Source organism: Apostichopus japonicus, chromosome 10 (assembly GCF_037975245.1).
Source record: "Apostichopus japonicus isolate 1M-3 chromosome 10, ASM3797524v1, whole genome shotgun sequence".
In the NCBI taxonomy this organism is placed as follows: Eukaryota; Metazoa; Echinodermata; class Holothuroidea; order Aspidochirotida; family Stichopodidae; genus Apostichopus; species Apostichopus japonicus.
In genome coordinates this window covers 7,906,116-7,931,321 of record NC_092570.1, presented here as the reverse complement: position 1 = coordinate 7,931,321, position 25,206 = coordinate 7,906,116, and the positions used below count along the sequence as shown (strand labels likewise).

Sequence of the window (25,206 nt, the reverse complement as noted above, 5' to 3'; positions counted from 1 at the left end):
CATTACTATTCACTGAGACTCATAGAGTCTGCAAAAAAAAAAAAAAAAATGGCCTGACTTAACTTAATATTCTCAGGTTGCCCAACGATTAAACCTGAGATTAAATACACTTATTTAGTATGTTAACTTGCATGAAAAGAGTAGAAAGTTGTCTTTCTCATTTAGACATTATTCTTAAAGCTTTGGTCTTGTAGTTGCTACGAATCTACAATGCAAATAAAAGTATCTGCTTCTTAAGGCCACCAGAATCAAACAACAAATGGATTGACTTTTTTAGATCCAGGGGTTTACCCGTTCGTTTGTGAATATCAGAGATCTCGGTCAAAATGATAAACATTTACCACCCAAAGAACCACACCAATGACATTCCATTTCTGAGTTATTTCATATGGATTTGAATCTTTTTTAAATTTTTTTTTCTACAGAGGGAAAGAAATATTTCTGAACGTTTCTCGACATTCACCTTTGCATAAGACTTCTGGCTGTCGTATTTCAGCGACAGAGGGTAGACGTAGAGATTGTTGACGTAGGTGGTATGCGGTGACATGAACTTGCCGACATCGGGAAGAAACTCCTCCACCTCCCTCACCGGTAGATCCTGAGGCTTCTCGGGCCAGGGCATCAGGGGTGCTAACGACGGGGTCAAGGTATCTATGGAAGATAAGAAATTAGGTGAAATTATGTTTAATGTAAAATATAATTCATAAGTTTAATATGCAGAACGACAAAAGACACTGAGAAAATGTCACAAAAACATGGTTTGGTGGTGTTAAGCAGAGAAAGACATGACATTATGGAGAGCATGAGAATACTAGAATGACCCATGTCCCCCCCTCCCCCTTCCTCCACCAAAAGTTGCCAAAAATGTTTATTTTATTTCAGTAAAGAAGCGACAGCCCAAAGAACGTAGATCCTCACCAGATAAATCACTACGGTATAATATAGTTCACATACAATACTCGGTGGAAATTGGTGGTGGGTCCGGGGGGGGGTGGGGGAAGGAGGGACATTATTGTGGAGGGGAGCATAAGGGGTACATTATTTTAAAGGAGGATGACACTGTCAATCTCCCCTACCCCCCAAAAATACCAAACTTACTGGAAGGTAATTTATGATATGGTTCCATCTTGATTTGAACATTAGCTGGAATTTCGGCCAGTTTGGTCAATTTCTCTGGACTTCTCTTCAAGTCTTGCAGCATTTTCAGCATGTCCTCGTCAGACAGTTTTGAGCCTTCTTGACGGTAGAGTGGAGAAAATTTGGCTTCTAGGTTATAGTCCCCGGATTCCTTGAAGATGGGTCTGTGAACCAAAACAGAAAAATGCATATTATGCTGGTGTAGGTTTCACTTCCATTGGTTGACAAACAAACAAAAAACTGAAAAAGCTAGCCGGTATAGTAAACATAAGTAGATGAAAGAATTCAGTTTTAGTGCCTCTTGAATTTGTTAATGTTGTTTTCTCTTGTAAAATCTCGTAAACGGAATGAATTCGATCCGAAAGCAAGACCTGGCGACTAGTCTGACCGGAAAGATTCATAATTAATCTGGTCTTTTGACTTCTCACCGGTCACCATGACCGGCACACAATGACTGACCTATACTTCAGGTAGGTGGCATTACATCTTATAAGTATCACACAAATATTTTTCCATAGAAACACGATAGAAAGATTTGCCTGCCTGCCCAAAGTAGCAACATATGAACTGGATTTTAGATCCATCATAATTCCATAAGTCCAGACTTTAATATGCAAATTAGATTAGGCTTGTCACATGTGCCACAGGCAGCAGCAGTGGCTAAGTGTTGAACACGAGAAGAGCTCTGCTTATCGGTTTGAAAGCCATCTTTTCGTATTTGTAAGTTTTAACCTTTTTCCTCTGACTCACCTGGCAGTCCAAGCGAAAGGCATTCTGTATTGGGTCTGTCTGCTGCAGAATATACTGGCTTGTCGATTCACCTTCGAACACGTCTGAAAAATCAGTGAAGTCACGGCTCGTGAAATTAATTTACGGACAAACGTAAACTTTATAAGCCTTTTACCCATTATTCCCTTATGTCCGATTGCAGTCAAATATCTACTTCTCTCTAATAACTACTTATCTGTACAGCATTACATGACATTCATTCCCTGTAACCTCCCCACCCCCAAGTCCATCCAGCACTTCAAAATTGTCACCATTTATGCCTCCATTTATTACTGAAAATATCTGCATCACAATATATATATATATATATATATAACGATATTCCATGGCGCTTTACAAGGGAACAAAAAAATAAAACATACAAATGAACAAAAACAGCAAGAAAGAAAATCTGGTCTGATGGAAACTTACAATGTAACACTGGAGCTCCACACACCCCCATCCCTCTATCCATACTGAAACAGACTCGCCCCTACCTTTACTTTATCTCCTGGTTTAATGTACTGCTCCGCACAGTACCTCGCCCCTCCCACACACCCCACCCCTACACCTCTATCCATACTGATACAGACTCGCCCCTACCTTTACTGTATCTCCTGGTTTAATGTACTGCTCCGCACAGTACCTTGCCCCTCCCACACACCCCACCCCATCCCTCTACCCAAACTGATACAGACTCGCCCCTACCTTTACTGTATCTCCTGGTTTAATGTACTGCTCCGCACAGTACCTTGCCCTCCCACACACCTCACCCCCATCCCTCTACCCATACTGATACAGACTCGCTCCTACCTTTACTGTATCTCCTGGTTTAATGTACTGCTCGCTCCGCACAGTATCTTGCCCCTCCCACACACCCCGCCCTCACCCCTCTACCCATACTGAAACAGACTTGGGCCTACCTTTACTGTATATCCTGGTTTAATGTACGGCTTGGCACAGTACCTCGCCCCACCCACACACCCCACCCCCATTCCTCTACCTATACTAATACAGACTCGCCCCTACCTTTACTGTATCTCCTGGTTTAATGTACTGCTCCGCACAGTACCTTGCCCCTCCCACACCCCCCACCCCCATCCCTCTACCCATACTGATACAGACTGGCCCCTACCTTGGCTGTATCTCCTGGTTTAATGTACGGCTCGGCACAGCTCTGAATATTACCCTGTAGTATCTTCTCGACTCTCATAACGATGTATATTTCAGCATTGGTTTTCCTCACGGAGAATATACCCTGAAAGGCGTCACAAATGATACACAGTAACATCACATGGACCACAATGTGTCATATTTTTCACATTTTGCACCAAGTAATAATCCTCATTCTTCATTTCTGTCTTCATCACAATTTCAATCAATCTATATCAATAGCAAGTAGTAACTACAATTTTTTTCGCAAACATTGTCACAAAAGCGATTTCTCTGTAAAATGTTACAAAGGTACAAAACAAAAACCAACACAGGTGGCAGTAAGACTCTAGTTCCCCTTTCACCACCCTCTAACATCCTTCCCCACCCTCTAACATCCTTCCCCACCCTCTGACATCCTTCCCCACCCTCTGACATCCTTCCCCACCCTCTAACATCCTTCCCCACCCTCTAACATCCTTCCCCACCCTCTAACATCCTTCCCCACCCTCTGACATCCTTCCCCACCCTCTAACATCCTTCCCCACCCTCTGACATGCTTCCCCCATCCTCTAACATCCTTCCCCACCCTCTGACATCCTTGCCCCACCCTCTTCCAAAATAATTCCCCTCTCCGATCCAACATACTTACCATCTCATCTCCAACATCAACCCTTTCCGCTGTCCAATATCCTTTCACTACCCCATTCTATCATCCTTCCTGTCCTCTCTCAAATATTCCCCTCCCCTTGCTTCCCCTCAAGACTCTTCCTACCATCCCCCCCATCAATATCCTTCTCAACCTATTCCAAAATCATTCTGATCTGTAATTCAACAGCCTTCTCCTCCTCCTACCTCCAAAATGTATCCCCCCCCTGCTTCCCCTCCCAACATTAGGAGAAAAGCACATATTTTAAATCCGAACCACTTCAAGTATAGTCAGGTTCAGAGGGAAGAAACCGCACGGCTGCTAGACCTACTCTTCCTCTCATACACTGTTGAAACACAAGAAACTATTTTGTTTTCCCTTTCTAGATGACTTACTTTAAAGGGATATTTAAGCCACTCCTCATCAACTCCTTTTAGGTTTGGTATCGTAGTTGGAGTGATTACTCTCTGCGAGTCGGGTGTCGGCGAAGACGAACCGTTCATCGCGCCTTGATAAAAATCTAACATCTTTCTCATGTGCGGATTGTTGACGTCGACGTGGAAATCTTCCGATATCTTTCGGTTGTTCTGAGCGTCGAAGAGCGCCAGAGATGTAAAGAATGGCTCGATCTACGACATAGATGTTTATGAAAAAACAAAGTCGGTCCACGTTATGACTAAGAATGACGGGCCTCTATTTTACGGACTTTCATCAAACAGAATGCACAGATATCGGTGGTGGGGAAGGGGGGGAGAACAAAAATGATTTCATGCTACAACTGCAGATCATCATTACATAAAAGTCTTTAGAAACTTCAATATTTCAGAATTTGTAATCCACAATCAGCAAAAGTTATCAGGTAATGTCCATGGCACAAAATAATAAATATATTTCTCATCTCAGGATTCATACAAGACATATACCGTGACAGATGAAGCATTCTTGTGTGTGTGTGCTGATGCATCCATTATACAAATTTATTTGATGATTAAAGAAAATAGACTAGATAACTGAATACATTATAGTAAAGCACTTTGAGACTTATTGCTGGTATAAAGCGCTATATTAAAGTGGAATATTATTATTATTATAAGATTTTGGTACAAAAACGCCACTGACAAACCACCGTTCATTAACGCTTGCATTATTTATATTTTGGTAGATGTTGGCAGACAGCCTACAGGCTATTAATGATCTCATCGTTTTAATTTCACAAAATATTTCACGAGACACTGGTAAACCTCCTCCTCGGTTGACTTGCCCTTATGAAATTTCATCGAAACATATCTCGTCATGCAAGAGCAAGAGAAGGAGACAAATGAGAAATTTCATTTCTGTTAATACCTTCTTTCTTGTTTACTTTATTTTCTTGGACACGAGCGTCGTTAAACATTTTTTTAAATTTTTCTCCCGCCGATGAAACATCCTTTAATTGAGTCTAATAAAGTAACCTGCATTAATTGCCTCTCGTACACGTGAGAAAGAGAAGTCTGAATCTGTATGGGTCTTACATTGTGTGTCGCACTATTATCCGCTGGGAATTCTATGACGTTGCCCTCTTTGCTCAGTACCGCGCAGAGTTTGAATTTCAGTCCTTCCAGTTCCAACATGAAACGTTTCTTGAATTCTTCTTCATAAGGTTTCGGCTCGTGTGTGCTGCTGACCTTTTCCGAAATCTGAATAAGATGGGAGAGACCAAGAAAAAATGTATAAATTATTGTTCATACAGTCATGCATATTCATGAGCTAGAATATGGTAGTTTGAATCTCGAATTTGATTTGATTTGATTTATTTGATTTACCACGGATAATAAATATATACATGTGGAGGGAAGTCCTCTAAAAAGCCAATTCAGGCTTAACAAGGTAAAGGACTCCCAAGAAAGAAAGAAAAAAAAAATACATATATACATAAATGAAAATATAATTAATGTCTTAATAAGGAATAATTAATAACATACATATATAAACGATGTATCAATACTGAGAAATTACTTCTTTTTATTTATTTATTTTTTTTTCTTCAGAATTCATCAGAAGCCGTTCAGAAGATGAGATCGCAGCTGTTTGCAGGATCACAAAGTATTTCCTTCAAATGAATCTTTCTTCAATTAGTTTTATTGTTTTTTCATCTTTGAGAGTTATCCAATTTTTAGATTGCCTTATACTTTCCACACTGCACCCGCCCCCCCAAACCCTGCCCCCGCCCCCCAAACCCTCCCCCCTCACATGTATTCATCAATATACTTACCATCATTCTGGGATAAAGGCTAAACACCTTCTGCCTGTTCTTTGTCCTATGCTGGGCATTAGTTCTTTCGCTCTCCTTGGAGTATCGTTGAAGGAGTTGGCTGTTCTCGTATTTTAACTTGTGAGATTTTTCATTTCGCGTGGGTAATTCATCGTCGGCAAAATCTAGAGTGGCAACGAAAACCAATGAGACGGTTTGCAGTGGATGAGATAATTGTTATCCTAATCATCAAAACAGCTTTCATCTCCATTTTGCTTCCCAAAGAGGCAATGAAAATCAATAAGAAAATTTGGAAATGGTTCAGAACACAACAGATATCATAAGAAATACCCAGACATGTACTCAATTGGGGCTCTTTGGGGATTTTTTCCAATTTTTTCAATGACAAAAAAAAAAAAAAAAAATTCGGTGTGGAATTCTCAAAAACCTACCCCCTGTAAGTTTTTCTAAAAGACGACCAGTTTATTTAAAATTAATGCCCCTCGTTGTTTGTATCTTTTGTTATGGATCTATTCTGTAATCAGCCAACTCTTTTTTGAAAGAACACACCATAGGGAGGGAGAAAAATAGGTTGGCTCGTCAAAAAAAAGTACAAACATTTGTTGAACAAACAGGTGTCTCTGCTCACCATGGTCTAAGCCGTCGAAGGACGTTACACTTTGCTTGTCGCTGTTAGAGTCCATCTTCTGCTGTTCGATCACCCTCTGGAATATTGCAAACCACTCGTTCATGTCTTCCTCCGTTTCCGCGGCGATGACATGGACGGTACCGTCCTGCATCAACATTTCCATACCAAGCTTCTTGGATTTTTGGCTCTGGGGGAAGTGACAATGTTGACATTTTTAAAAAACCTCCACAGAATATCATAAACCAAATATACACAAGAGCCCCTGTTAAAATGGTGACTTTATTGTCAATTGCTTGGCAATGTGAGCCTTTGAATGGGCCTGATAGGTCATATTATTTCAATCTTTATAAGATCCATCCAGTCCTTTTCCCCTGTGTTCAGACTGAATCTTCAAGTTGGAACCTGATGCTTTACAAAACCACAACATGTCTGATCCCAGTACCTGATCCCCTGTAATACTCCAATTTCCAAGTATTCAGATTGAGTTGAGGTCCTCCAGATCTATAAATCTGTCCTCCCTCCTAAGGTGGGGGAGGTGGGAAGGGGAGAGTGGGGCAGGGCTTCTAAAGATCTTGGAGGAGGGGCTTAGCTCCTTGATATGCTGAGGTCCTCCAGATCTATAAATCTGTCCTCCCCCCTAAGGTGGGGAGGTGGGAAGGGGAGAGTGGGGCAAGGCCTCTAAAGATCTTGGAGGAGGGGACTTAGCTCCTTGATATGATAACATTCGTACAGACGATGTGATCTCAAGCGGAATAATCTCATCTGGATTTGAAACCCTGCATTTTTCTTTAGTGATGTAGGTCATAATAGAATCCTTCGATGGCCAAATAGCCAATGTTGTTACTTTTATCGTGGATATCTAGACCTTGGTTAGCTTGATACGAATTGAAAGGAAATTAAAAATGGCAAGAGAAGGAAGTGTTCTAGTTGGAAAATTCAAAAGCAGGAGATTTGACATCAATAGATTATAGCATGTTTGACCTAACAAAACAATAAGCATTATTCTCATTATTTATTTGTCCAAACAATTTTTAATTCACGGACAGTTACCTAACTGAATTACCTCCCAGACAGATCCACGATAAAATAGAGAGATCTCAATGTCCGAGAGGGGGGGGGGGGGGGGTGTGAATAGATTAATAAAAAGAAGGTTTGAAATGAGGGTGGACAGTCTTTAGCTTTTCACGCATAAGATGATCTGATTAGTACACAATACAGGTTACTTTTGATGATTCCTGCAATGGAGAACAGGTCTAATTAATATGCAAATATTCCATCACTAAATTAACAAAAGAATGGTATAGAATACCTTGGTGACCTCCTGTAGTGAGTCCAAGTTCAGCGTTCCTTTCGATACGTTAGTTTTCTCATCTTTGTAGTATTCCAGTAAGAAAGATTTATCCGGTAGTTGCTTTAAGTGGAACCATCTCCTCTTGAAATTCTAAAAAATTTTAAAAAATGGTTTTATTTTCTTTGGTCAGTTTCATCCGAGAACATGGCTGTGCAGAACCTAGCTCTTTGATATGCAAACACTTACGACTACGTATCTCAGTATGTGTTAAACCAATGACTTATAAATCCATAAATTGCTTATTTTACATTAATATTACAGGAAAATCCAATTATTTATGATGATCTTAGTGGAATCTTCTTGTTCATGTTATCTATGCCTCATGGTACAAAACTCATGTTGACATTTAACTCAAATATTATAATTATCCTTAAACTGCTGACACTTATTGGAAAATCTTTTGTACTGTGAGATGAAAAATCCTTTACAGTATCAGAAATGTTGGCTAATAAAAAATTCATAAATTGTCTCAACTGATAACATCTTTTGACCAAAACAATGGTTCAAATATGATGTGATAGGCTCAGAAATGATTCTAGTGCAACTGCAGCTTATTGTCAAAACTTGTGACAACAAGGCCTAAGGTTATGATATTTGAGTGCAGACATATGATAGCCTATAACACCAACTTCGCTATCTCAACATAGGAGAAAGTAACCTTACAAGTAGTTGCAGTTGAACAATATAGTTTGTGCTTATTGAGCACTGCAGATACAATTATGGTTGCAGACAATGGTTAAGGGACTATTTTGGTTCTTTTGAGAAGAAAAGTTTTTTTTTTTTTTTAAACAAATAAAAATGTTCATTCAATAATGTGTTTTGTTATGTTTAGATTCCATTGCTGAAACAACATTTGAAAGGTTCAAATAATACTTGAGTTTTCTGAAAACAATTTTTGTTAAAATTTAAAAATGCAGATTTAAGCTAATGAATTCCATTACAACAGGATTTAAGTATCCACATAAAAATCAGAGATTTATCAAGATAATCACTACATGCTGCTAGAATTACTGTCTCAAATAAAAAAACTTGAAGAGATTCTGACCCTGGCACACTTTCATAAAATGGGCCATTTAGATGTTATCTTTTACAATATATTTTTGTTACAGTTAAGCACGGAAAAGGGAGACAAGCTGCATCAGCAGTTAGGCTTCCTTAAAGGGCAACTAGTTTACAGTGCAAGATAAACTCATCACCTGGCTGTATGTAATAGTAAAGACCCGCTAAAAATAACATTGGCAAAACAGTTGAACCTGCCAGAGAATGTAGATAACAATAAACACACGGGACAGACTTGAGCTGGTTGTATTCCAGAATTATGAAAACAATTTCTGGCTGGTTTTTTTCTAACCTAGTTCACTCTTAGCGATGTTCACCGCAAATTAAGACCACAGGAACGAGAATGACTGAACACAGCAGCTGTCATTCCATTCCAACATTTTAAAGATCGGACACACGACGTCCATTTGAAAATGTTTCATGTGTGATGTCATTTTGTTTATAAAATATATCACAGAAGGAGAGACCGTTTCGGTCGACGGTTTCGTCGTCGGTATGAGTTATTATAAGTGGCATGAAAGCTGCTATGCTAACCAAAGCCGATAGGAATTTATAAAAGTCGCTCCGATTACAAACAACACTGGGTATGCCAACAAAGTTTGACCTTTAAAAATGTCACCCTTAATGCATCCTCGCGGTTCCGTGCCACGACTTTCAGCGAGTGATATATATGAAAGGAGACCGAAGTTTGCATATCTGAGGGAAGATCAAATTTGATTAATGACTGAAGGTAGTTTGTTGGAGTAGCAGGTAAGGTGCAAGTGGGGGTGAAGTAAAATACAATCTCACAACTGGACTAAAAAAATTTTCCCAAAAATCCCAAAAGAAATGGGTTACATCAGGGGTTCCCTAACTGGGGTGCATGAATCCCCCAGGGGGTGCGTGAGTCCATCCCAGGGGGTTTGTGAGACATTTCTGAAAGTCAAAACTAGAGTACTTTTTTGTTAAACTAAAATCTGATATAACATATAATTTAGTAACGTACAAAAGTCGTACCTATCTACAAACTCTTTTCGCGTTCGATATGCAGATGTTGCCATAGTAGTACCGTACCGTGAATGTGATAAATAGCTGAATTTTGAAACAGACACAGGCCACATGACTTTAGTGAAGTTGGTGTACGCATGACAATACAATAATACACTATGAACTTGATCTTTACGAAGCATTAATATGCATATTATAGTAAAATAATGACTCAGATTGTGTCTCCAAAAGTTGGGGGTTCGTGGACAACTCTGACATCCACAGGGGGTTCTTTGGGGGATAAAGTTAGGGAAACCCTGGGTTATACGGTTTACATCGATTGATTGATTGATAACTATGCTCTCGTCACATCTGTGAATAGGATTGAAAAAGTGGATCATCTTACTGCTAGTAGTCTCCGTTCCGTGCTGTTTCCGAACGGTGTTTTGAGGAGGTACCCTCTCTTGAAGATGGATGGAGATAACATAGAGTCCTCTAACCGGTCATCCTCCGCCTCATCCACTTCGTACCTCTGTTCCGGGAGTTTGACCGTCCTCGAATAACTGCATTAAAAAAAAAAGGCAAAAGAGAAAATTGAGATGTATCATCAGTTCTGATTGTAACATGTCTTGTTTGGCCTACCAGGTCTCATGACAGGTTCGCAGTGCTGGAAACCTTTGATAACGTCGGAACCGTCCGACGCTTCAACGTCATCACAATACGCTATACGTGGAGGATAAATTGCATCAAAGTAAATGTTAGTGGTCTCTTCCTCGTTTTTTACCGTAGGAGAGCTTCAAGTACAATTTCTTAAGTGAATAATGGACATTGTGTTGTTTTATGTGGAAATCTCATTTATTGTACAGGTGGTTTGCCCATGCTCAGCTCAGACTCGACATCAAATCTTTTAGTCTAACAACTAAAAACCAACCAAAAAATATTGTTGTATGTACTGTTGTAAGTTCTACTGCACATTATAATCTTTCAAAATTTTGTACAAGTTATCAATAAACAGGTACACCAAATATCTGATAGATTTTTCTGTAATATTTAAATAAATTAATGTAGTCTGGTCTTCATGAACTAACTGTTACCTAGGTGCATGAATCAACTAGCACTGTCAATCAGAAACTGTTGGTGATTCCTAGTCATGTCTGTTGTATGAGGATGTCTAAGGTAACATTTTATACCGATATCAGACTATTTGACCATTGTTCTGACTAAGTTTGTGTATTTAAATTAAATTTTTTACCAATTTTGACCAATATGACCTAACTACGGTGGACCCACACATCATGCAGGAATTTAAAACAGTCCTATAATTTATTGGTTATCATGTTTACAAGCCAAAGCGTAAGATACACAAATGCGCAGGCACACACATACACGCACATGTACCACCATAATTTTAGCAAACTTGCATAGATTTCAAATTGCCTTTGGTCAAATCAAGCCAGTATATCAATGAGAGTGTACTAGTTTGTTATGTAGACACAAGTAAAAAATTTTTTTTTTTTAAATTCAATGTCTTTTTATACTTATTCCCTTTCGTTTTCCTTTCCTTGAATTCCACAAATGCAAAATAAACAAAGGGAAACTGATAGTCTTGATGTTATATCACAAGAAAGGAAACTTAAACTGAATAAGTATTTCCTGTTCACATATGCCTTACGAGCAATGAACCAATTATATCTTCTAAAGAGAGTTGAAGGTCTCTCTGTGTTGTTCTATCCAGGCTCACGACCGTCCTACATTGTTGTTTTACACATATATATACTATATAAAACAGTGACTTTTGCAACTAAATTGTGTTTATAATTTTTTACCAAATCATCATCTATTGAAATAATAATTAAGGTATTAAATTAAACTTGATTGGTTTAGAACAATATTGCTTCGCGGACTACGTCTAAAGCAAATGCAACAAAATTTCTCATAACTTACTCTACTCCTTACAACAGTTCCTATTACAAACAAGTCTTACAACTAACCCCCTCCCCATCTCCCACCCGTTCCTCCTGAACTAAAAAGATATTTTTTTAGCAGTTTTTTTTCGAAGTTTAATTCTTTTAGATGTCTTCGGAGAGGGGGAGGGGGGGGGGTCTGTTGAGATAATCTCTCATTTAAAAAAAAAGTTGATTCAGGCTTACTGCGTGGGGGGGGGGGGTCCACAGCTACTGCAGCCTTTCCTGTCTTCCACAAGGTGCTTAAAAGTTGAATTTCAATTTCCTTTCAATATTCAAAACTTGTTAATTTTGGTTCACACTGTTTAAATATTTGAAAGATTTTGGAGTTGCCTGTAACGAGCTAGGATTAAGTACCATCGAACATTTGTTGTTGTTCTTGCTGTTGTTGTTGTTTTTTCCTTTGCTATCTTTTTGGTCATTGAGGGATAAATTTGAAGGGTTGTTATGTTTTCTTGGAATAACAACATTTGATGGTAGCAGACATACTGTAGCATGAAGACCTTTCCTTTATATGAATTGCTTTCCGTTACTATGTAGGCAACACACTCCTTTGTAACCATGCCATGATATTTACTGAGAAATCGCGAACAAAATTGACATTTTGGAGGTGGTGGCCGTGTGCATACTTTTAACACCGGTTCCTTCCGTACAGTTTTTTAATCCATCCAATACTTAACAGGAAATAAACTTAAACCCTCAAAAGATACTATCTCTAGGGAGAACCAGAACAGGAAATCATTGGCTTAAAAGAGATTTTACTTTCACAGTGTTTCAACCAGGAAGGTGTTATTACACTGTACCATAATATTGCATTAGATCGATCGTAGTCTATATACGAGTCCAGAGTGGTTGCACATATGCAAAACACATAGCACTTCTATCATGTAAATCAGTGTAAACACTTTAATTGCTTTTAACTTTCCCATACATAAGGGTTAAGTGCAGTGCTGCTATAACATTTTAAGGCCAAATCTACTAGATAATAGAGAATACTTCAAAAGCTTCAGGTTATGCATCTATTGAACAATTTTTGGCTATATCTACTTTCTCTCTTTTAAATCTTTTCTGATCAAATTTTTTTTATTTTTATTATCAAAATAGAACATAGGTTTTGTCTAGACATTTATTTAGTTCCCATGGTCATGTGGGTACATATTAATGGCAGCTTTGTAATAACTCTTAGTCCTACTTTGTACAGCTTATTCTGCCACAGCTTATCATATCTATTTCTCTGATTATGTCCTCTTAGTCTTGCTAATGTTGTTTTATAGCGTGGGACTACAGCATCGCACATGGGAATGGGTAGCTCTTTCTCCTATATAACATTTTATAAAGGTGAAATAGCCCAGAGTAAATGGTTACCCTCAGCATCTTTTTCTATACCATACTACTACTGGTTTAGAGGTTTAGAGGTTAATTAACCATGCATACACCCTCCCCCCTTTAAACAATCCTTTCCCTACTTTTTCTTATCCCCTATCCCAAACCCTTTACACTTCCTTATTTCTCGCTCTTCCCACAGTGAATTCTAAAAATTCATACAGTAGAAGAGCATTCATACCAGGGGATGTAATTAAAACCATCCTATTCCCTAAATCTTTCGTCTACCCCAACTTTGAAGCCCACCTCATTCATCCCTTCTCCAAATCCCCAAACTCCAAATATTGCATTTCCACTTCCATTTAGTCCCTTTAATCCATGAATTTGCATAATCCCTCTGTCCCTCCCCCTCCCCCCCTCCCTTCTTTTTATAACCCCCTATCACTATCAGAAGATCCTTACCAGGGTAGTTGGTGGAAATCTCTGGAATATTCTTCATACTTATTATTAATAACCTTCCATTCAGAGTTGTAGTGGTTGATACACTGTAAGAAAAAAAGAAAAGAGAGTGACCAGTTTGGAATGATTATCAGTAGCTAGACAATCAGATAGTGAGAACACATACATAAATATGATGGTACTCTGATAAAAAGATAGATAATTCTTTCAACACAAACAAACCTATCGAAGAAGCTTCTACATTTACAATGGCTATCTTCTTGATGGTCAAATGTCATTAAAAAAAAATAAATACAAAATACAACATCACTAATCGCATGAATCTTACTTAGATAATGATGTACTCCTAAGTGAACATGACAAGAGTCCCCTATTAAACATTGTCATCTCACCCAAAAATTGACTCTAGTTTTATCACTGATTTAGACAGTATTTACATCTTACTGATATTGTTCTTTCTCGTTTAATTTCCTTGCAATTTAAGCAACTTTCTTCTAGCAGGCTTAAAACCTGGGTCAAAGCAGTTGCCTTTTGAGAATTCCTTATAAACTTCTTTAAGAAATTTATGTAATAGTACACGGACATAACAAAATGAGCAAAAAATTGCAGATATTCTTTTTCCATTTTATTTTCTCAAAATACAATATTCATCTGAAATGAAGGACCTTTTATTTTGTTATAAAGCTGTTGATTATTAAGAATGTAGGAACAAAATTTCAGAACAATTCCAAGTCAGTAAAAACATGGATATTCATGGATTTGTACTTGGGCTATCTTGGAATTCTATGATAGATAACTGTTCTCATTAGGGTTTCCCCCAGGGATTTCTCTTGCGAGAGGCGGTATTACTGTGTGCAAATCAGATCTCAAATCAGACGCCTTAATCACTCGGCCACCGAACCGAGACATTAATTAAGGCTATTCCTATTATTTATTTGTGTATTTGAACGCTCTTTGAAATTGAAACACTACATGTTTGTTAATTCTTTTTTGCATGACAAACAATGACTGGTGGATTGGCTCTAGACAAGAAGTACTAGATATTTTGGTGCAATTGTGAATATTTACATGTGAAAGCAGTTTCTCAGTATGTGGCTATATGATTATGAAAACTTGAATTTTTGTGTTACTTGATTCCTTGCAAAACAGCCAAAGGAATCTGTGTCAGATGCTTGGATGAACTTCATAACTGGATCCTCCATTCAGTTTTTGTTTTTTGACACAGCTTTACAATCATACAATACAGTTACTGTGTAAGTTACTGTGTGCAAACAAGTGCAAAATGGTAGTTCGGCGGGATTCGAACCCACGAATGCATTGCATATCATATCTCAAGTCAGACGCCATAGACCACTCGGCCACCGAACCGGATATTTATAAGTAGGGCTAATTCTTGGTATTTATTTGTGTTTTTGAATGCTCTTTGAAATTGCAACACTAACTGTTTGTTCATTCTTTTCTGCATGACAAACAATGACTGGTGGATTGGCTCTAGACAAGAAGTACTAGATATTTTGGTGCAATTGTGAATATTTACATGTGAAAGCAGTTTCTCAGTTTGTGGCTATATGATTATGAAAACTTGAATTTTTGTGTTACTTGATTCCTTGCAAAACAGCCAAAGGAATCTGTGTCAGATGCTTGGATGAACTTCATAACTGGATCCTCCATTCAGTTTTTTGTTGTTGTTGACATAGCTTTACAATCATACAATACACTTACTGTGTAAGTTACTGTGTGCAAACAAGTGCAAGAAGGTAGTTCGGGCGGGATTAACCTACGCATGCAATTGCATATCAGATCTCATTCAGACGCCTTAGACCACTTGGCCACCGAACCGGATATTATAAGTAGGGCTAATTCTTGGTATTTATTTGTGTTTTTAAATGCTCTTTGAAATTGCAACACTAACTGTTTGTTCATTCTTTTCTGCATGACAAACAATGACTGGTGGATTGGCTCTAGAGAAGAGGTACCATTGTGAAAGCTGTTTCTCAGTGTGTGGCTATATCAGGGTGTGATCATACCTGGGGGGGAGGGGGTGGGGAGAATCTGGGGCCATGGTCACCCAGGAAATTTTGTTAAACATCCTAATGTCAATCATCCTAACAATAAATTAGAATAAAAATGCTATTTTAAATAGGCAGAAAACATTTATTGGTTGCTATAATTTAGTTGTTCACAGCCAATTTTTTCATGTCAGATGATGGCATGGGTTCAAAAAGTTGGAATATCGCAATCATTGCATTGTTTATTCCTACTCTGAAACAGTGAGGCGGCAGCGATGTTGGTAGTTTTTTCGCAAGGTGGTAGCGGGAAAAAAAACAGAGGCCGAAACCTCACATAATGAATACTGGGGGCAACCTTGCTTATGATTAGAGCCTAGTAGTCATAGCTGTACTCATTACCAATGAAAATTCCACTTTTGATTCCTGCTGTCAAGATTTAAATTTCAAGTCTACCACCCCCCCCCTCCACAGAGCAGCATATAATATTATCATCAACCCCCCCCCCCCCCAATCATCTTCTCTGATCTAATCTTTATTTCCATCTTTGCTACTCCCATTTCCACATGATACGTCTAGTTACTGCAGTTTAAAGTTCTCGTCAGACTGGCTTCGTGTTATGTGTGGAAGCTCCATGCACATTACATTAACGGAAGGATCCAACACAAAGGTGGCCTGGGTGTGATAACAGGTTTACAATTAATCCCTTCCTCCCCAGATGCCTCTAGGGTTCATTACTAATCAGGAATATGTTGCAAACAGCTAGCGAAAGACAGAGTATATCAATTATCTCTTTTTTGCTTTAGCCTCGTTACAACCGAGCCGCTCAACATCCTTGCGTGAAGATTCTCGTTTCGATCAAACCTTTCCGAGTAGAGTTCTCAAACGGTTGTCGACCATTCTCTGAGGGATTTGGGCGCTAGTTTTGACGGGGGGGGGGGGCATTAATCATCTACTTCAGTAAAGCGCAGAAGAGGGTTAAGACTGTACTTTGTCAGAATGAGGGTCGTAAACTGTAACAGCATGTGTCCAGAAACCTCTTGGTCACAACAGATGTTAGAGTTATAGTAGCCGATGCAGATGGACTCATAGGAAATTTGATTACAATTGTGTCTGTCAATAACATAAAACAATGTTATGATTCTCCATCCTAGCTAGTATACATCGATACACTGAATAAGTTTCCCTCACATATATGCATGGACACTGTTAACATAAATTTGAATAGTTTGTGGAAATATTTTGTCAAAAACATCAGCAGGTAACAGTTTCAACGATTTTCAAGTTATACAGTAGACGCTTTTACACGTTTTACTACTTGTTGGAGAGGTACTTTTGTACTTTTTGTACCATGATAAACATTGCTATAAATTTCCAACAACAACAACTACAGACACTTGGAAATATTCAAGTTCCTTACTTTAGGTAAGTAAGTTTGTTCTCAAACAAATGTCTGACGCATATATTAAAATGCTTTAAAGCAGTATTTACTACAAAGCCAAATGATTCTGCATTTCAAACACAGAAAATAAACAATTTCCACAAGGAGTTTCTTTACAATGAGATTACAGCATACAAAATCCTAAAGATATTAAAAATGCTGGTTTTTTTAGTACAAGCCCCGACCAAACTTTCATGTATTTCCCCGGCCCTAACTTACCTCTTTAACCAAGAGATACTCTGCTTCTTTGAGGGCCCCCTCCGGCACTGTCGTTCGCACTGTTCGGAGTTGTCTAGGTATCGTTGAAGCCTACAGAAATGAGAAAAGACAAAAAAAGTTGGTTCTCATATTTGTGCTTTACCAAAAAAAAATTCTGAACATGAGTAACATTTTTGAGTAACAAATATTGCTATAAACAGAAAAAGTCCAATTTGACTTCTATGTCACAAATTGTGAAAGAACATAAATGAAATTATTGAAGTCAAACATAGCCTCATGATGATTGACCCACCATAAGTAATACATACACATTGAACAGTTTGTATAAAAGTTCATGAATATATTCACACCTTTGAACCACATTTGTCACATTGCCACAAAATATTGGCTGACAGCAAGAAAGGTAAAAGGGGGGGGGGGTTGCACAGGGAGAGGGTAGGAAAGGACATAGATGGGCGCATTGGACAACCTGTTGTTTGATGGAGGGAAAACATTAAACTAAGAACATAACCCCCATCGGTTTACAAAATTTGTACATTTTATTGAAGATTCATAGAACCATTCATGTGGATAGGTTGGACGATGCATACAAACTGTTTATGCAGAGGAGGGATGAATTAAAAAGTAACATGAGATGGGTGATATTCCTTAGTTTCATCCCCCCCCCTCCCCATTTATTTACCTTTTAATTCATCATGCAAAAAAATCATGATTGACTTTCCCAATAACCGAGTGACCTTGTTATGTTTTGTTTTTGTTTTTGTACCATCTCAAAACATTTGTCAATCTCAACCGCCCTTTGCCAAGCGGGCGGCGGCTTTATCAAAGTAATAAAAATATGAACAGTCGCAAACCAGTTGTTGTGTTCTGAAAATCAACAGAATTGACAGTTACACCGAAATTCATACATGAGCAGCTCACTTTAATATTGATACATCAAGTTTATTGCTGTGTAACTTGCATATTATTCTTGTTGCCGTGGTAAACCAACCGAGAAGGAGTTAAATAATTATGTCAGCGCTGAGTCACAGTCTGTTTTTGACATCTTAGACAGAGCTCTGAATCAACCTCTCGTAATTTTATCACCGCGACGATGACACACTCTCCCAATGTCCTTTAATCAACATGTGATAGATTTTCAGCCATAAATTCAATTGCAAGCTGACTTTCACAAAAATGCATTAACTTTTTGTAAAATGATATATGGTCAACACTTGTCCCAAATACTTGACCCAAGTCAAAAGACTTTTGTTAAAATACCGCGTTATATCGTTGGGAAAACACTTTTGGAGGATTTAAAATCGAGAGAGTGATCTCTAGATGGAGAGTATTGACATGCTTCGTTACGGCCGCATTAATCGTCGACTAAGTTTCCAAGCCCAGTAGACTGCTGGCATACTGCACTAAAAACTAATTTCTGTTTTGTTTTATTTCAAAAAAGCTTAATGACACTTAATTATGAATTTGTTCCAAGTGCTCTGACCGATAAGGGGACTTTTTCATTAAGTGCACCTAGAGTCGGTAACTTCTCCGCTTTGCTTCGTTTATATTAGTTTATGATCGATGCTCTCATCGGAGAGAGTTTGACTTACGAATAAAACCAGCTCGCAAATATTGAGAGCGGAAGTTAATTATACAGAACAGGCATCGTCTATTTATAATGGATTGTTTGGCACTGTTTATGTCATGTGTAAACCACACAGGGAGGATACTGTAAAACAGTACAGTCAGGCGTGCTGTTACTGTATTGGTAGGGTAGGAATGGACAAAGACTTTACAGAGAGTATGGTGGACGATTGGCTAAGGCGTCTGACTCGTGATCCAAGGATTGCTGGTTCGACTCCTGCCTAGTTCACTACGTTGTGTCCTTGGGCAAGATGCTTTATCTCAATTGCCTCTCTCCACCCAGGGGTTAAATGGGTACCTGTGAGGTAACTTGTCATTGGGCACAGTTGGGCGGGGGGGGGGGAATGCCACCTGGCATTAGAGGCAATGAAACCGAGCATCTGGAAGGTCATGGGTACAATCCCTGACCTGCCAAAGGATGGATTTTCACATACTGTAGTATGGAAGAAATGCATGGTTTTTCCCATCTGACATGGTTTTCGAAATTGTTATAAAATCCAAAATGCGCTAAAAACTGTCAAACTTGAACAGACGGACTGACGAACGTGAAGTGTAAGTTATAGCACAGTGCTAATCTTAATGTCAACGAGACCGAAGGTTCTAAGCTAATTTGCAATGCGTAGCCTTTAGTGTCTTAATCATCTCAGTTCTATTTAGAACTTATCTGAGTCATACATCCAACATGATCTGTGTCAATCATAATAACATCCATATCTGAACTGCTGATATAATAGTGTTATTGCTGCCTTCGTCTCCTTTTTTCTTTTCTTTTTATCATTATGTAACATTTTTGAAAACTTCAGATTGATTTCACATCACAAGGGAAATGAATGGAAAATTCCTCTTCCTGGATTATAGTTTTGTCTAGGACTGTATTTGAATGCTTTCTTCTTTTCTCTTTTTCATTTAAATCAGAGCATAGAAAGAAGAACGAACAACCAGGAAATACACTTTACTAAGTGAACTGCAAATGACCTTTAACCTCCACCAAAAACAATAGGCTTCTTGTACTCAATGTGGTACCAAATATGAAATTGGTCCGACCTTCCCTTCTTGAGATATCCTGTTTACAAGCTGGGCGTCACAAATGCACTCACACACACATACATACACATCATGAATGCAAAGGTTACGATTATCATCGAAACCAAAAATGGGGCTCAAAAGGAAAAAATAAAATGACAAACAGATTTAACAATTTATAACAATGATTTTTTTATTTAATCCTTGCGCTAAAGTAAAGAGGGGAATTTCTAAATCTCTGCAATGCATCCCTTGCATCTCTTTTGTCTATGGATTGAGACTAATTAATATTTTAGATAGAAAAACTGTGATATACGTCGTGTTCGGGCTTTCCAGTTATGTGGAACGTCCTCCCTCACCTTTGACCGCTTTGCCAAAGAACCTTGAAGAACTTTTTGTTTCATTAGTTTTAGACACCTGGAACAATGATACATTGTGAAAACAGATTTTGAAATATGTTCAATTTGTACGTAGCTTCCCATGTGCATTTATACTAATGTTCCGTTAAGGTTACTACCTCATTAATTCCTCGTTTACCGGGTAGTTTGCCCTCAACTCCCTAACTTGTAACCCTACTGTGACATGAAAAAATACCCCTTTGTGAAGACTAAATTGAAATGTTGTTTTAAAATTTATTAGTACTTAGTAGTTTCTCCTTTGCATTCCTATTGTTCTGTTAATATCTATAGTTGAAAGAGAAATGTTCAAACTTTTCTCCCTGTTACCAGTAGTTTGCCCTCCAGTCTCTCACTAACCCCCACATACCCTCCGACCTCCCTTTTGGTTGAGAAAAATATCGTTTTCATTGATTTTTAACTTGATAATGACAGACATTTCATGTCTGCTAATATTATAACAGATCAAAAAAAGAAAAAGAAAAAAAAATGGGGGGGAAAAAAATAAGACCAAAATTTGGAATCAATAATACAGTATGTGACAGCTGCTTTGATATTTAATTGTGATAATTCACACTACCAGACAGAAATGTCTCTTTCAAGGCTTCATATTTTCATATTTTTCAGTTTCATATTGTTTTTACTATTTTGTATGCAACTGAGAAAGTTCTTAAGGGGGCTGAATTTTACCGTTATAAAAGTCACATTGTATTAATGTCATACTTTCGTGTACTTCACAGTAACACTTTCCTATCAATTTGCAAGAAAGATGTCCCGGACAAATTTGCGGAAGGCATCACAATAGGTTCATAGTGCTCATATAAATTAAATGCCTTAGTAGTAAGTAGTAAGTTGAGTCTCGTCTATCCGACATGCTCAGTGATTAACCTCCGCCACGTATCACGATCTTGCGCAAGGTTTATTGCTTCTTCGAAATTGTTAATATTAATGTCCTTGAATTGCGATTTTATTTTTCCAAGTAATGTAGTCACGGGCCTTCCAACTGGTTTAGCAGTATGTCTCAGTGCTTCTCTTAAAGCAACCTTTGCTGGAGCGTCCTCTTGAAGTCTTGCTACATGACCGAAAAATCTCAATCTTCTATGTGCGACTATCAATGACCAAGGTGTTTGGTTGGTTTCGTTGTAGAGCTCATCATTTGATAACCAATTATTATTGGTCCATCTAATATTGAGAATATTTCGAAGTAGTCTACTTTGAAAAGTGTCAATTTTGCGATCAAGATCCTTCGTTGTGCCCCACAGTTCGCAATTGTACAAAAAAATACTCTTAATTAAATGCTTTTTGAACATTATTTGATAACAACCTTTGCCATTAAAATAAATTTACCTATCCTCTCATAAGCTGTGACAGTATTAGAACACCTTCACTGACAAAGCTGTAAGTTCACTTTTAATGCCAAGGCAATCAAGTTTAATACACTGCTGTCACATTTTTTTTAGATTTTTTTTATTTACTTATTCTTTAACAGATATTTAGCATTCCAATTAGCACATGGGTCAAGTTTCAATTTTTTCCTTTGCCTCTAGCACTGTTGTTTATCAGACCAGGTGCGGTCTGCTCACAGCCTGCATATCTAGAGATCTGACATTGATTAAATACAGTTTCGTCTGTTTCCATTTTACTCACACACTCGTAAAGTGCATCTTGACCTTTCTCTGCCTCTCCCACCCAACGCATCCTTCCTCTTCTCCCCGTTGCCCAAAGAAATGATGCATTTTCTCGGTTACCGAGAAACTCGTACGGGAAAGAGGCAATTTTGTCATCATATAGTGTTAATATGAATGCAATATACAGCACACCAAGCATGGTAGCATGGTAATGTTCCTGCACTGCACATTACGCTTAAATATTTTGCTCTTCCGGTACGAGGTTCTCTTTCGTCTCCTATGACGTCGAACCATTCTTTTCGTAATGAATACCAATCTTTGGCAGAGAGCTACAATTTCAAGAGACTTGCTGGTCTAGAAAATACTTCTAGCAAAATCTTCACTTTGACGTCAGTATAGTTAATGAAAACGACAAGGAGGAAAGATAAGACTGTATAGAAGGGTGTATACATGTGTTATGACGTGTGACGATAACAAACTCAAACTTGACTGTGTAATTAGATAGGACGGAAAAAACCTCGGTGTAGTTGTAATTGAAAATCAATTGCAAAAGTTGTGTGGCAGTTTCTCATATGGTTAGATCATGGGATTTATATCGATGCTTTCAATATTTTATCAGAAGTTAAAGTGAAAATAAATTACTTGCAAAGAGAATTTTAAATAAATGTAGAGTAGATCGGCTGATTCGGGAGGTTCAGCGATTTTTCTACCAGTTGCAGTTTTTAGTCTTGGTCACAGAATGTTGATAGAATGTGCCGTCTCCAAAATGGCAGATTCCAAAACATGCTACATCTTAGCTATTTTGTTGCATCTGTCCATGTTGAAGGGCTAACAATAATACATCGGTTGCATCATGAGCCACTCGATACTGAAAGCCCATCTTTTTTCTATATTTCACTGACAAGAATGCTAAACAATGTCCATAATTGCAGTGAGCAATTTTCCGCTCCAATTCTCTGTGTTGACGACGGCTACATATAATATGTTCTATTTAGATACGTTATGAAAGGAAAAGTTTGCAAGACTCTCGTAGACGGTAAAATTTGCGACATTTATAACTGAAAGCAGATCAGCTACAGTTTCCAATAAATGGATATTTATTTAAAGATTTCAAGAAGGAAGAGATAATTTCCTTGTCACTTGTAAGTCTGGCCTTGAAAAAACACATGTTTGAAAACTCCCTTAATTTACTGTACTTGTCATGTGTTTATGCAGTGTAACACGTACATAATAAGTATTTAACCTAGTTAACTGTGGAAGTATGTATGTACACAGAGGGCTTGACAAAAAAAAAATACTGGATCAAAATTCTCATATGGCAGATGAGAAAACACAGTATAAATCTCTCGGGTAAACATTGCAGTTGGTACTGTTTTGTACATGAGTGAAATGTATTAGGTAACACCAATATGAAATATGTGACCAGGCCTTTACTTTAGGCTGTAGGTCATAATTGGCTGATCCTCGCTAAAGTTGGTTTCCTTGAAAGTCCATGCAATACTGAGTTAATGATAATACCTGCAAATTCAACATACTGTATATATATATATATATGTGCATCCCTTACCCAACATGCATTCATTTCAACCAAACAGGCTGTTTTAGACTTTCAGGATTCTTTGACTAATTAATACTGCAGTGCAGTGTGATGCCAATGACTGATTTGATTTTCATCCATTATTCTACATCCTGCCTCGGGTTCTAATAAATTTATCATAAAATCTTAGCTTAAGGGGATTTTTTACAGGCATGATCTGGTTCTAATAAATACTGCAAACTTTCATCATCCCAAAACTTGATGAGGGACAAAACCAAGAAGAAGGGAAACTAATTGAGGGAAACAGAAGATGGTCTACCATTTTATCTTAGAAGAGAAAAGAAATCGACTCATCGCTGTTCTGAGTCAAGGTTTAGGTTAACTCATCGTAGGTTGACGTGTGAGAGCTATGCATAATATCGCATCTTCCGCTACATCACACCCGGAGTTCCACATACATTTTATGTTCCCAATGCAATTGGAGTTAATTTGTATGTATGTATTTTAGATCCTCCTGCAAGCAGGAACTCGCGAAGAAGCCATCATTGGCATATCAAAGCCGCAAGCTGACTGAAGTCAGTCTCTTAGATTCATATGTAACGTCCATGACTATGAATTGTCAACAACTCTGTAACTGGACGACATACATTAATCTTGGAGTGACTCAAACTCGGGACCTTATGATTGAAAGGCAACGGCATTAACCACTCAGCTAACACTGATAAATTAACACTCCTAAAATTAACACTTACTTTATTTTAATTTTTTTTTAAAATTATTTAAAAAAATTAAAATTAACTCCTAAAATTAACACATGAATTAACACTCCTAAAATAACCCTCCTTAAATTGATTGTACAACCCATTCTTCACTCATTACTATGATGTATGCCACAAAGTAGCAACATGTTTGAGTTGGTTCCCACAGACCATGTGACTGTACTGTCATCCTATACAAACATGCCTTTCTTGGAATTTTTTAGACTTTTTTTTTTGTTTTCCTTCTCAGATTCTATAGTGCTACATAGTAGCATCCAAATGTGTAGTCTATCATTGACTATTTCATTATGGTGAAATTGCTATGCTCTTGTCCATTGACCATACATGTGTTGATCCCAGAATCCATGTTCGATCCACAGCCTATGTTACTCCAATAATGACATGCTAATGTGCCTATCATAGATGATGTTGTTAAAAAGACATTTTCATGCTTCATGCAATTACCATGTGTTCATACTAGAATCCATGTTCTATCCATGACTGTTTTTGTTTTTTGATGATTTCATCCACGCTATGGACTGTACGAAAACTTCTAAACCAGATGGAATTTGAGTGACACTACAACGTATGTAGGACAAAAATGACTTTGTAAGAGCAGGCCTTCTTTCATACATGAGCATGATAACTTTTAATTCTATGACCCAAAATGTATCTTTCCGGACGGACGTAATCCCTTTGATCTGTTTGTAGTATTGTCATGGCCCATCTACTCCCAATGCATGCTGCTCACGATATCAATCATCAGCATAAATTTTCTAGCTCAGAAATACACCAATTTTACCTTTACAAAGGTTTCCTTTTGTCTTTAGTTAATTATCGTCATTACTAATGAACTGACAGATTTA

General features: G+C 37.9%; 1 protein-coding gene across 31 annotated transcripts in view; it reads right to left on the bottom strand.

The window, feature by feature from the left end:
• The window catches only part of LOC139975204 (dedicator of cytokinesis protein 11-like), a 152,726-nt gene that overhangs the window by 54,874 nt on the left and 72,646 nt on the right, over positions 1-25,206 (bottom strand). For all 31 annotated transcript variants that reach the window (XM_071982927.1, XM_071982928.1, XM_071982929.1 and 28 more), the window contains 12 exons: positions 17,374-17,463; positions 13,711-13,793; positions 10,368-10,524; positions 7,895-8,026; positions 6,586-6,772; positions 5,958-6,121; positions 5,218-5,382; positions 4,102-4,335; positions 3,041-3,163; positions 1,888-1,970; positions 1,099-1,301; positions 464-651 (listed from right to left, as the gene is read on the bottom strand). In XM_071982927.1, coding sequence (XP_071839028.1) covers positions 464-651; positions 1,099-1,301; positions 1,888-1,970; positions 3,041-3,163; positions 4,102-4,335; positions 5,218-5,382; positions 5,958-6,121; positions 6,586-6,772; positions 7,895-8,026; positions 10,368-10,524; positions 13,711-13,793; positions 17,374-17,463 — 1,809 coding nt within the window. The remainder of the gene's footprint in view (positions 1-463; positions 652-1,098; positions 1,302-1,887; positions 1,971-3,040; positions 3,164-4,101; positions 4,336-5,217; positions 5,383-5,957; positions 6,122-6,585; positions 6,773-7,894; positions 8,027-10,367; positions 10,525-13,710; positions 13,794-17,373; positions 17,464-25,206) is intronic.